General features: G+C 36.9%; 1 protein-coding gene across 1 annotated transcript in view; it reads right to left on the bottom strand.

The window, feature by feature from the left end:
* MSANTD3 (Myb/SANT DNA binding domain containing 3) overlaps positions 1-13,092 on the bottom strand; it is a 164,042-nt gene that overhangs the window by 113,981 nt on the left and 36,969 nt on the right. Inside the window, 2 exon segments of the mRNA XM_053715766.1 lie at positions 7,736-7,925; positions 7,927-8,170. Coding sequence (XP_053571741.1) covers positions 7,736-7,925; positions 7,927-8,170 — 434 coding nt within the window.

Genomic DNA, 13,092 nt, shown 5'->3' with positions numbered 1-13,092 from the left:
ATACCTGGTTCAAAAAATATTAAAGCAGACGCCCTTTCCAGACAATTTCAAGATACCCCCAATTCCTGAGTCTGGTACCATTCTCCAACCTCATGAAGTCATAGCCCAGCTAACAACTTCCTGGTTACAAGATTTACAGTCTGCTCAAAGGAATCTTCCTTTGTCCTGTAAACCTCCTGATGGTTTACTCTTTGTTCCTGAACGCCTCCGTTGCAAGATTCTATTTTGGGCTCATGATAGTCCCCCTTTCTGGACATCCTGGCATCAGTAACACACGTCCGAAATCTCAAACATGTCTGGTGGCCCACTCTCTCTCTCAAGATGTTTAAAGATTACGTCTCAGTATGCACACAATGTGCCATAAACAAGACTCCTCGTCAACTTCCTTCAGGGTTGCTTCAACCGTTGCCCATACCTCATCAGCCCTTGGACTCATGTATCCATGGACTTTATTACCGACCTTCCTTTGTCAGCTGGAACAACACTATTTGGGTGGGTGGTCGACAGGTTCACTAAGACTGCTCATTTTGTTCCCTTACCAGGATTACCGTCTGCCAAAAGACTTTCTGAACTTTTTATTTTGCATATTGTAAGAATTCATGGATTTCCTCTGGATATTGTTTCAGATAGAGGGGTACAGTTTGTTTCCCGATTTTGGAGATCACTTTGTAAACACTTTGGAACTACAATATCTTTGTCTACTTCACATCATGCACAATCTAACGGCCAGACTGAAAGGGTAAACCAGTGTCTTGAAACATATCTTAGACATTATGTGGATCATTTTCACTCTAACTGGACTTCTTACCTTCCATTAGCTGAATTGGCTCATAACGCCCGGTATAATTCCTCCCTTCAGACCTCTCTTTTTCATGCGGCCTACGGATATCAGCCCAGAACATTTCCTTTGCATACTTCTCCACAGAAAATCCTGCTTCTGATCTTTCTGCCCGAAGATATAACTCGACATTGGCGGAGAATACATCGTATCCTTTCTGTAGCTTCTAAACGTACAAGTTCTTTCAGATCTTCGACGGAAGAAGGCTCCCAAGTATCGTCCTGGGTGATAAAGTTTGGATTTCTTCTCGTTTTCTTCGCCTGAAACAACCTTCTACCAAACTGGGACCACGATACGTGGGTCCTTTTCCGAATACTGGGTCAAGTGTGTTCCACTGCTTATCGGGTGGCTTTACCCAAGACTCTCAAAGTCCATCCGGTATTCCACGTTTCTCTTCCTAAAACCTATGCTGTCTAACAGGTATTCTAAACCTCTTTCCAAGCCTCCACCTCTTTTTGTCCATGGACACCCTGAGTTTGAGATCAGCCATATTCTGGATTCCAAACTCCGTGGCAAGAAATTGTATTATCTCATTCATTGGAAAGGTTATCTAGTCACGGAACGATCCTGGGAGCCGGCTCATCAAGTAAATGCTCCTACTTTAATAAAGGCCTTCCACAAGTCTCATCCTGCTAGGCCTGGTCCTGTCCCCCGGAGGGGTCCTTGAGGAGGGGGGTGCCTGTCCATGATTTTTCCGTTCATCGCTGTGTCACCGCGGCTCCCGGATCTTCTCAGTGTGAATGACGTCACGTTGCTTAGCAACGTGACGCATCCTCTGACACACCCCTCTGATGACGTCGCCACTCCTGCCTTTAAACCACGGCGGGAGATCTTACTCGGGGCCCGTTTGTTTGATCACTCTGGCGTTTGTGAGTACTTTACCTGAATCTGTTTCTATACTTGCGTACCGACTTTTGCCTGCCTGACCTAGCTTATGCCTTATCCCTGCTACTGATGTCTGGATACCGACTACTGCCTGCCCTGACCTAGCTTATGCCTTATTCCTGCTACTGATGTCTGGATACCGACTACTGCCATGCCTGACCTAGCTTATGCCTTATCCTCAATCTAACTCTTGGATTTAATTTCCTTTGTCTGTCTGAATCATCTTCAGTCTATGCACTATTACTGCCGTGTCTAAAGTAAGCTTATATTTTGTTTTTTGCTACCTGATCAAAAGGGACATTTACTTTTACAAGCTGCAAAAGAGAACTTTGTCTTTTTGTTTGTTACAAGCCTGCTTAAAGAGACATTTACTTTTACAAGCTGCAAAATAAGAGCATTATCTTTATATGTTACAAACCTGCTTAAAGGGACGTTTTCACTTTTGTGGCTTTCCAGCATATAAGAACAATTATTATTTTTTGTAACCTATCTTGTTTGTTTCCTGAGTGGGTCACGTCCCTGGTTATTTCTCAGTGTGCTAGCGTGTGTTTTACTTTTCACGCTAGCAGTTGGGTTGCACCCCGGACTGATTCCTAAACGGGCTGACATTTACAACCAAAATTATAAAAACTATATGTACTGACAAGAGACACACATACACAAACTGGACCCCTCACCTATTCAAACTGTGAAATGATTGCACAAATGGAACCCTAGCTATCTGGGAATAGTGCAAATGTGCAGGGAGTAGTTGTAATTACCTTTATTTGCAATCTCAGAAATGTCCTACCGATTGTGTACCAATACAGTCCTTTATTTTGGGGGCTACATGCACTCTAAAAATTAACCATAGTACCTAGATTTTAGGGCCCCAGAACCCCACGCATCTTACTTTGTCTCTGCGCACCGCCAAGCTAAATCTGCTAGCGATGTACTGGCGAGTAGCGATTTAAGGGGAGTGGGGACAGGTGGCTACTAAATTATCTACACTTTCTATGCCTCCACTCAGCAAGCAAGTACATTTTAGGACCACACACATCATTGTCCCAGGTGTTTATATCAATAGCTCAGAAGCTAGCTCAACATTAACAGCTGCACTAGCCGGGTTGAAGAATGGCAACACAGCAGGGACCACCCATTGTTTCTTTCAGTGTACGTATATGCTTAATGGCAAAAAAAAAAATCCATAGGTGTGTCACAATATAACATTTTAGATGTTAAACTAAGTAGCTCACTAGCACCATCTAGTGGTTTAGGGCTTTACAGTTTAATGTTGTGGCTTTGACAAACTAACACCAATTCTAGGCTCAGGTTATATGAGCTTACCATCTACAAATGAGCACATCCCTTAAAGGGACAGTATACACTCATTTTCATATAACTGCATGTAATATACACTGCTATAAAATAATAAGATGCAGATACTGATTAAAAATCCAGTATAAACCAGTTTATCTCTGTTTAAAAGGTTACTGGAACACCCACTGCAAGAAGGAAATAGACACCCCCTCGCCCTTCCTTTGCATATGAAAAGACCCTTTACACAACAGGAGCAAGCTGAGTAGGTAGCTGACGGTATTCTCATAAAACTTTGGGGCTTGGTTAGGAGTCTGATAATCAGAGCAATGTTATTTAAAATAAGCAAAACTATACATTTAAAAAACAAACAAAAAAAAACACTTTATGGGCTATATAAATAGATAATCTACAAAACATTTATGCAAAGAAAAAAAATGAGTGTATAATGTCCCTTTAACCAAGATATCCTGGTTAGTTTGCAAGCATTGACAAAAGGTTTATATCTTTAGTAAACATCCTTTCCAGAGCGATAATAGCAAGAATGTAATGTTAAAGGGATACTGAACCAAATTTCTTTCGTGATTCAGATAGAGCATGCAATTTTAAGCAACTTTCTAGTTTACTCCTATTAAATTTTTCTTTGTTCTCTTTGTATCTTTATTTGAAAAAGCAGGAATGTAAGCTTATGAGCCAGCCCATTTTTGGTTCATAACACTGGATTAGAGCTTGCAAATTGGTGGCTTCTACTGAGCATGTGCAAAAGTACAGTATAAAAACGTATATGTATTTGTGATTGGGTTGATGGATGTCACATGATACAGGGGAGGGAAATTGTATTAACTTTAAAAATTTGCCAGAAAATATTCTACTGCTCATTCAAAATAAGTGCAATTCCATTGTTTATGTCAATTATTAAATTCTACTAAATTTAGTAGAGACATGCTTTCGTTCATGCACATTGTAACATAACGAATGAGGAAGTAGGCGAACACAAGCTGCATGAGTCGTTTTGGAGTCGCATATAATCTTGTGAAAGTGCAACACACTGAAATCTGGATTCGCGGCCACCTAATTTCTCAATTGTTAGGTTACGACATACACGAATGCACGTCTCTAGTATTTAATAGTCCTTTAAATATAATTATGAGAAAGATTCTGCAAACAGATATTGCATCTTAATATTACAATACACCAAAAGATGTCAAGTCCTGTACCAATATCTCAATATTCTTAACCATAGAGGTCTGGTTTCTAAATTAAATTTAAATATCACTAACATATTTGCTAAGATCCCTCAAAATACACACATAACCTTTTCAAATTCTAATGCAAAATGTATTTATTTTTTTAAATGCTCTAATGTGTTAGATTAAGTAAATTTGTGTGATAGCCCTTAGTAAAATTATTTGGTTTTAATCCCCACAAAAAGGGATAGTAAACAACTTAAAGGGACAGTCAACACCAGAATTGTTGTTGTTTAAAAAGAGAGATAATCCCTTTATTACACATTCCCCAGTTTGCAAACCAACACGGTTATATTAATACACTTTTTACTTCTGTGACTAACTTGTATCTAAGCATCTTCTGACTGCCCCTAATCACATGACTATTAGTTATTATCTATTGACTTGCATTTTAGCCAATTAGTGCAGTGTCTGCCACTAGCCACGGGCGTTATCACAATGCTATCTATATGTCTTACAAGAGCTAGCTAACCCCTGCTGTGAAAAGCAAATAAAAAAGAGGAGGACTTCAAGGGCCTTAGAAATTATATGAGCCTTCCTAGGTTTGCTTTCAACTAAGAATACCAAGAGAAAAAAGCAAAATAGTTGATAAAAGTAAATTGGAAAGTTGTTTAAAATTACAATGCCCTATTTGAAAAATGAAAGGTTTTTTTTGGACTTGACTGTCCCTTTAAGATTTTTATATAAAATGTTTCAATTATGTGTTATATAACAACTTATAGAGAGATTTACATTTTTATTTACCTGCTTTTCACGTAATATAGCTCTAAAAATGCACCCCGATGATTCCTCAAGGCTAACTCTGCAACATATATGTCCTTAATTGGCTTTTTTCAAATAACTACACAAAACAATGAACTTTATGCCTGACTATGACTGTGGCTAGCAATGTTGTTTGTAGACAAAAGCCCCTAATGGCTCCTCCAAATAGGCAAATGGTGGGGGGGGGGTGAGTTTGGCTACTGAAAAATAATTGCAGAAGTTAATAGCAATTTAAATTTGTTTTTTAAACAAATATCCTTGTAATTACAAAGTGCTTACTGTCATTTTAAATCCATCTCTGGAGACGCAAGACAAAAGGGATTAATCCTTTTGCAGATATCCAGATAATTCCTGCATCCAGCTGTGCTAGAGAGCACAAGCATAGCAGCCGCATGTAATGCTTCCCTTAAAGGGATAGAAAGGACACAATTCATTACAGATTTAAATAGAAGGGAGATTTTTGCAATATTCTTCCATTAGCAAAAAATGCTTCTAGTAAAAGTTACCGATTCAGCGACATACGCACATATGCCAAGTGTACATCAGAATACATTATATCATAACTGAGAGCTGGCAATGGTTGTGTTGGAGAAGACTTAATTTGTGTCATACAAGCCACATATGACTCTTTAATGTGGCAAATTAGAAGCTCGGCTCTAAGGTTACGTTTGAGACTCACTGTAGCATCTGTCTTATACCCAGACATTCAATCCAAGTCTTTAGTTCCTCTTCAGGGTAGGGGGAATTTGTTTGTTATGTGCAAGCAAACGTGGGAAAAGAAAATGTTCTATGTGTTATCCCTTGAAAAATCTTCAGATTAGGCCAGAGTGAGCCAATGAGGAAAGGCATATGGAATAGCTATGTTTACATATAGCGTATGTCTGCTCTGGGGTTGACTTTAACCAATTAAAACATTTTCTTTTTGCAATTGTATGTTCTGTTAATTACATTAATAGCAAGATATTGTATATGTAAAGGATTTTTGCAATACTCAAATACATTTAATGGAGAAAGAAAGAAGAAGAATTTCTAAAGGAAACAGAATCTTAACTCCCATGGTAACTAGAGAATTATCAGTGTCTATGTTCTTTAGCAATGGGAGTTTGACTTGAAATCATATTTCCTACGTGAGCTACCAAGGAAATCTGAACCGAGATATACATCAATGCATTGAAAAATGTCTCTAAACAAGCTAGGGTCATAATAAACCCCTATGGACCCACAATTTTTGCCAAAAAGCTGAACAACAGAAAAGGTCTGTAGAAGTACTGATTCCTCATATTTCTTCTTTAAATCTGTTGATGGCATTAGATCTAATCCAAGGGCTTGCTATCCACTATAGGAGAGAGAACTTCTGGAACAGTACACTCCTGGAATATGTTAAAAGTAAACAACTCAATCCAATACACTTCCAAATGTTTAAAATTGTACCGTTGGAGCATCTTGTTCATTTTTGCCATTAAAAAAGGTACATTAAACACGTTGTGATGGTAATATAAAATTATAAACTGTAAAAATAATTTTTTTTTAAAAAACCTCTGCAATATACTTTCATTATGTATTTTATCCCTTTATCTGCAATTTCTATTCTGAAATTGTGAACATTTCCGTTCCTGTTAGAAATGGAAGTGCAGAACACTGTTATATTTCACACAGCCATTGGCTGCCCACTCTAGTGACCTAGTTATAACCGTATAAAAAAAAAATCAGAAAGTCTGTCAGTGTTTATGTTTATATTTTTTTTTATTCTGCAGGGTAGTATCCCCCCTTACCTCCCAAACCTCTCCAAACAGCTCTATAAACCCTCCCCCCTCTGTTAGGCGCCATCTTCGGTACCGGCAGCTGTCTGTTTCCAGAAGAAAAAAAAAATTCCGTAGTGTAGCTGCTCCCCCTCAATAACCTACCTTGCTCCCCCCTCCCAGATCCCTTTCCCACATCTCTTAACACCCTCTCCCTCCTTCCCACTCACTCACTTCCCACTTTCTGTAGTGTAGCAGTCCCACCCACTCCCGGCCCCTCCCGCCCAATCCAGCGATGGGCCGCCCACCCACGCCACCATCGCTGGTCGATGCAGAGGGCATTGCAGGATGCCTCATTATAGGAGGCATCACACGATCGCTTCCAGCGCTTGACACCCCTGAGGGACTTGCCAGGTACGTCCTTGGTCGTTAACGACCAGTTTTTGCAGGACGTGTCTGGCACGTCCTTGGTTGTTAAAGGAACATGAAACAAACATTTTTTTTTATTGATTATCGGATGGTGTCATTCTCTTGGTATCCTTTATTGAAGAAGTGTCAATGCACTACTAGGAGCAAGCTGAGCACATCCAAGCCAATAAGAGGTATATATGAGCAGCCGCCAAATCAGCAGCTCCTGAGCCTACCTAGATATGGTTTGCAACAAAAGGATACCAAGAGAACTAAATAAATTAGATAATAGAAGTAAATTGGAAAGTGGTTTAAAATTGTATGTTCTATCTGAATGATAAAACAAAAATTACACAGATGTTTATAATATTAATCCCAGAAAACAAAAGCAAGTAAGAATTTCAAGTGGGTCTGTTACAGCACAGGGGCCCTATCCTTTTGAGTGAATGTGAACAGATTGGCAAATCCCCAATAAAAATAAAATTAAAAATAAATCTCTCAATGATAATTGAGTAATCAATGAGTACTATATCCTAGTATGTCTATATAAAACACATTACCTTCATTGGAATTATCGTGATTATATCCAGATTCATCTCCTGGATTCTGTACAAAGTAAAGTTGCTCAGGAATCATACTAGCCACCTTATCTTTCAATGCCTGATTAATGCTGCACACTGGCCCAAAACGTTTAATCTTTTCTCTCCTTTCGATGGCCATGATCTTTTTGGTTCGCGCCTTGATGTTTTCCCCAACATTTCTTTAGCTGCTTAAAATCCCTCAGTGACACGCTGGGCTGAGAATTGTATTCATGGGCTAGGGCTTGCCATGTACGCTGCTTTAGAGCAATAGTCCGTGCATCACTTTTCTTACATTCCAGCACATATTTGTATTTCTCCACCAAGGCCAGCAACACACTCTTTTCCAATTCTGAGAAGTACTTGGCAGGTTTTAGCACTATCGTTGTTTTGCATTTTCCACATAAGGCAAACCACCTATTAAAGAGGAGCACACAAGAAAACCAATAAGTACATGAGAGAGATAGAGAGAGACAGAGACACAGAGGGATTGCACTGGGTACATAGCATACTGTAAAGACATTAAAGGAATGTGCTAAGTAAGAAGGTAACATAAATGTCCACAAACTTCAAAAAGAGGCATGGAATTGTCTAGAAAAAAGGTGATAACCCTACCCATAGTGCTCTACTGAAAAGTTTCTCAACCGTGGGTCCTCAAGTACCGCCAACAGGCCAGGTTTTCATTACAGCTGAACCAGTTCACAGGTGAAGTAATCAGCTGATCAGTAAACACCAATGTTACCTCGCCTAATCGCACCCATCAGCTGATTACTACATCTGTGCACCTGTTCAGCTGTAATGAAAACCTGGCCTGTTGGGGGTAAGTACTTGAGGACTGTGGGTTGAGAAAACAAATGTTCTACAGAAGAGTTTAAGATTCCAATTTTTATAAAGAGAAAACCGACACCAGGACTGTAATGTACTGCACAAGTTTACAACGCATAAATTTGAACATTGAAGCCATGCACACAAACACCAACACTGCATGTACTATAAGTCTCTAAGTTTGACATGTCTATACGAGAAGAAATAAGTACACTGCAGAGTTTTTTCACTGCATATAATTAAATGTCCCTTTCAAATAAGTTTACAAACAAAATCTCTCTGCAATAATATCCACTATGTATTTGTCTAACGCTTTCGCCCAAATAACAGAGATCTACGTCATGCAGTGCAAACCCAAGTATACCACATAACGTAGATCTACATCGGAAAAATGCGATATATATATTATATATATATATATATATATATATATATATATATATATATATATATATATATATATATATATATATATATTCATTAAAATTATGGGGGGAGATAAAAAACTGAAATTAAAATTCTCCATGTCTCAAAATTAAATCAATGTAAATATTTGCATAGGAAATTAGTACATCTAGGCAAAATATCCCCGCTTGCTTTTCTCCAGAAATTTCTTAATATACAATGTTTCCAATGCACAAGAGAATTGTGGGTAAGATATGCAAATTCTCAGTTTCTTTGCTTCAAAAATACTGTTTTGACACAGCGATCCTTTTAAACAGGATTATGACAGCAAACCAGAAATCACTCACTAGACAAGCCTGTTTCGTTCTTTTTGGAACTCATCAGTAGGAGATAGATTTCTGGTTGCTGCATTGGTAAAGCTATTTTCATGGTTTTTGAAGCAAAAAAACTGAGGAATTTGCATTGGTTTAATAGATGTCCAAACTATTAATATAAAATGTGCACTTTGTGAGAAAACATAATTGTAAATTAAATAAAAGCTGCTATCCTTATGTCTTTATTTAGGCCCCATTGACCATACGTTCTAAGAGTGTGTATCCACCAGAGACATAAGGATAGCAGCTTTATTTAATTTATAATAATGTTTTCTCACTCAAGTGCACATTTATATTAATAGTTTAAGAATCAAATTTTTGTTTTTAATTATTGATGTCCAAACACTCAAAGTGTGATTTTTTTTAAGAACACAAAGTAAAAAAATATATTAAAATATTTTTTATACTATTAGAGTATTAACATATGATGTTACGCACAAATGATCACAAAATTATTTGTTAAATCTATATATACACACATCATTCACAATTAACTGGATTCTGTTCAAATATTTAATTTATTCAAGTACTATTACAATTTTTCTTCAATTTTTTCTTTTGTTAGCTATTCATGTTTTCATTGCACATATACTGTTAGGAAGTGATGTAAAAAGGTATATGTTACCATCCAACTTTCATTTTTAAGTCATGTATGAATATTATGTAGAAAATATATTTCACCTGTATTCGAAATATGTATTATAGAATCAATACCATGGGACTTTCTTTGCAAAAAAAACGAGAAATATCCATCTTGAGAGACGCAGTTTTTCACGGCTTCCTATTGGATCGTGATTCACATGTTACAGAGAAGTCAAAATCTATACAAGTTCACCAGGTCATTGGACCGATGGAAATATGTGATCTACCGAGACAAACACGGACCTGATAATGTTACATGACTACTTGTCTGAGACTGTTCCCTATTGGTGTTTTTAAAATGTAATTATACGATTGTGATAAGCTAATTCGTTTTTATTCTTATCCAGTGAATGCTAAAAAGAAATTAATAATATACGATCAGTAACTAACAGCTTATTAAAATTTATAGCATTTGCATAATATACAATTTCATTGGCTAAGAACAAATCTATGTGTTGTATGTTATATGTGAGATGTAAACAACTTTTATTGCGAGTCAAACTTTCGAAAACTGGAAGTTGGAACTTTTGCCATCTGTATTTAAACCGTGGATACGAGTCACAGTGCAGCAAACCTTTTATTCTTTTACATTTTTACTCTTAAAGGGATACTAACCCCTCATTTTTTCTTTCATGATTCAGATAGAGCACGCAATTTTAAGCAACTTCTAATTTACTCCTATTATCAATTTTTCTTTGTTTCTCATGTTATCTTGATTTGAAAAAGCAGTAATAAAAGGTTAGGAGCCGGCCCATTTTTTAGTTCAGCACCTTGCTAGAGCTTGCTGATTGGTTTGCTACATTTAGCCACAAATCAGCAAGTGCTACCCATGCGCTGAACAAAAAATGGTCTGGCTCTAAAGCTTACAGTACTGCTTTTTCAAATCAAGATAGCATGAGAACAAAGAAAAATTGATAATAGGAGTAAATTAGAAAGGTGCTTAAAATCTCATGCTCTATCTGAATCATGAAATAAAAAATTTGAGTTTAGTATCCCTTTAAGACGATCTAATCGTTGAAACGCGTTAAGCTATTAATATTTTGATCTTTTAAAGGGCCACTGTAAGTAAATATTTTCTATGCTTGTTACTAACTACCCCACCCCAAATATGCTTTTTATCAATAGCATTTCATTAACATATCTCTAACGTATATCAGAAATCTTGTCTGCAAATTTAATTGTTTTCCAAACCCACTCCGTGGGTATCCTTTGCTCTGTACCAATCCGTTTACAATACCTAGGTTTCAAAATGGCGATTTAAACACAAAGTTATTGGTTTAAAGTATTTTGAACACTCAGTGCTGAAAATAGTGGGCAGGATAACGTGACATCATCGGCGAATCAAAGATATAACTTTTAGAACGTTATGAAACTTCATTTTGGAGAAAATATAGGTCAGTAGGTTTTAATTAATGTTTATTAACTTTAATATGCTAGTTGTTTATCTTAAAAATTATAACAGAAAGTAATCCTTTAACCATATACTTCTTTTGCTGTTTTCTGTGACATTGCCGAAACCTTGGATTTTAAGGAGTGAGTATATGCTATTTTTATACTCAGTCTTTGCACTTTCAACACCGGAGTATTGATATATATACCTACATCAAGTGAAGTCTCTTTGTCTACAGTGATATCTCTACACCAGGAGTGATATACATAGGACCTGCGACGTCTATACCCTAAAGATATATATATATATATATATATATATTTTTTTTATTTTTTTTATATGATTATTAATTGATACATTTTACTCAGTAACTTTGAGAAAAGCTAAGGGAGAACATTATTTTAATGTCTGATCTATTTTGCAGCCACCTCTTGTGAAAACTTAAGTATTTACATAATTACAAATATTATCTGTTATGAGTTGGCAGAGGTGGTGATACTCGGTACCCAGTGAGTACCCCCACAAAAATTATAAAGATCCTCGTTTACTTTGGACACGTTTTTTCTTTGAAATTCCCAGTAGCGAAGGGGTTAACACATGCACACAAAAAAAGCGGTAAAAAGTTTTTTTTTTTTTAAAGTTTGCAATTAAAATTAAAGTAAAGTAGGGGGGCACCACACACACACACACACACACACACATACTGCTGTGACAGGAACTTAAACTTAGTCATAAGTTTTAAAGTGATGGTAAATCTGAGCATTTAAAAAAAAAGCTAGGATTTACGATCACTAAAAAATAAACTGTAGTTTCAGCTATCATTTAGTTAAAAATAAAAAAGGGGGTGCTAAACTCACCCTTTCTGTGCTGCGGCAGCTCACTAAACTCAGCACCTCCGGCCACCCATGGCACAGTGCTCTTCTAAACCAATAGCTGTGCTAGCATACAGAAGACCGTCAATGACATGCACGGCTATTGGTTTTGAAATGCTAGGATTTACCATCACTTATAAAGATTCACATGCAACAATAACCTACAGCTTTTAAAGTGATGGTAAATCCTAGAATTTAAAAACCGCTAGCGTAAAATCCGGCTTCCGAGGGCGCCAGGCCGGATTTACCGCACAGCTATTCGCTAAGAGGTGAAATGTCACCTCAGCAAAACATGTGATCTGCCGTGGGTTGCCTTAGCAGCTCAAAGTGGCAATCGCTTGAAACAAATAAAGGAGCGTTCTGCATGAAGAATTTTACACTTCATGAATTAAATTCCCCTTTGTTTCAATAGGTCAATCCTAGCGTTTTCACAAACATTAGGATTGACTTTAACTAAAAAAAAATATGTTGATACACATTTTATATCAGGTGTCGATTGAAGCACCGAACAAAAACACACCATTTTCATACTACTGTGTGTAGTTTTCACTGTAGCTTTACATAAAAATTCTCATATATGAGCGACATATTTGAAAAGCATGCATTTATTTCAGCAGCCAGTTTCATTAAGCCATTTTAATATTTACACTTATTTTTTTTATATTTAAACCAACTAATATAGTTAAATACATCTGCACGTTATTACCTGGCTAATATTTGCTTTGAATACATCACGCTAGCATTTATTTACGGTTTTAACATCCCTTTACTGTGTTCATACACAGGAGTGCAATTATGACACTTTGCTTTTTTTAAGATGCTTCATTTTAT

This window comes from Bombina bombina, chromosome 5, assembly GCF_027579735.1.
Source record: "Bombina bombina isolate aBomBom1 chromosome 5, aBomBom1.pri, whole genome shotgun sequence".
Classification (NCBI taxonomy): Eukaryota; Metazoa; Chordata; class Amphibia; order Anura; family Bombinatoridae; genus Bombina; species Bombina bombina.
The sequence above is the reverse complement of the archived record's forward strand: the minus strand, read 5'-3'. Positions and strand labels throughout refer to the sequence as shown.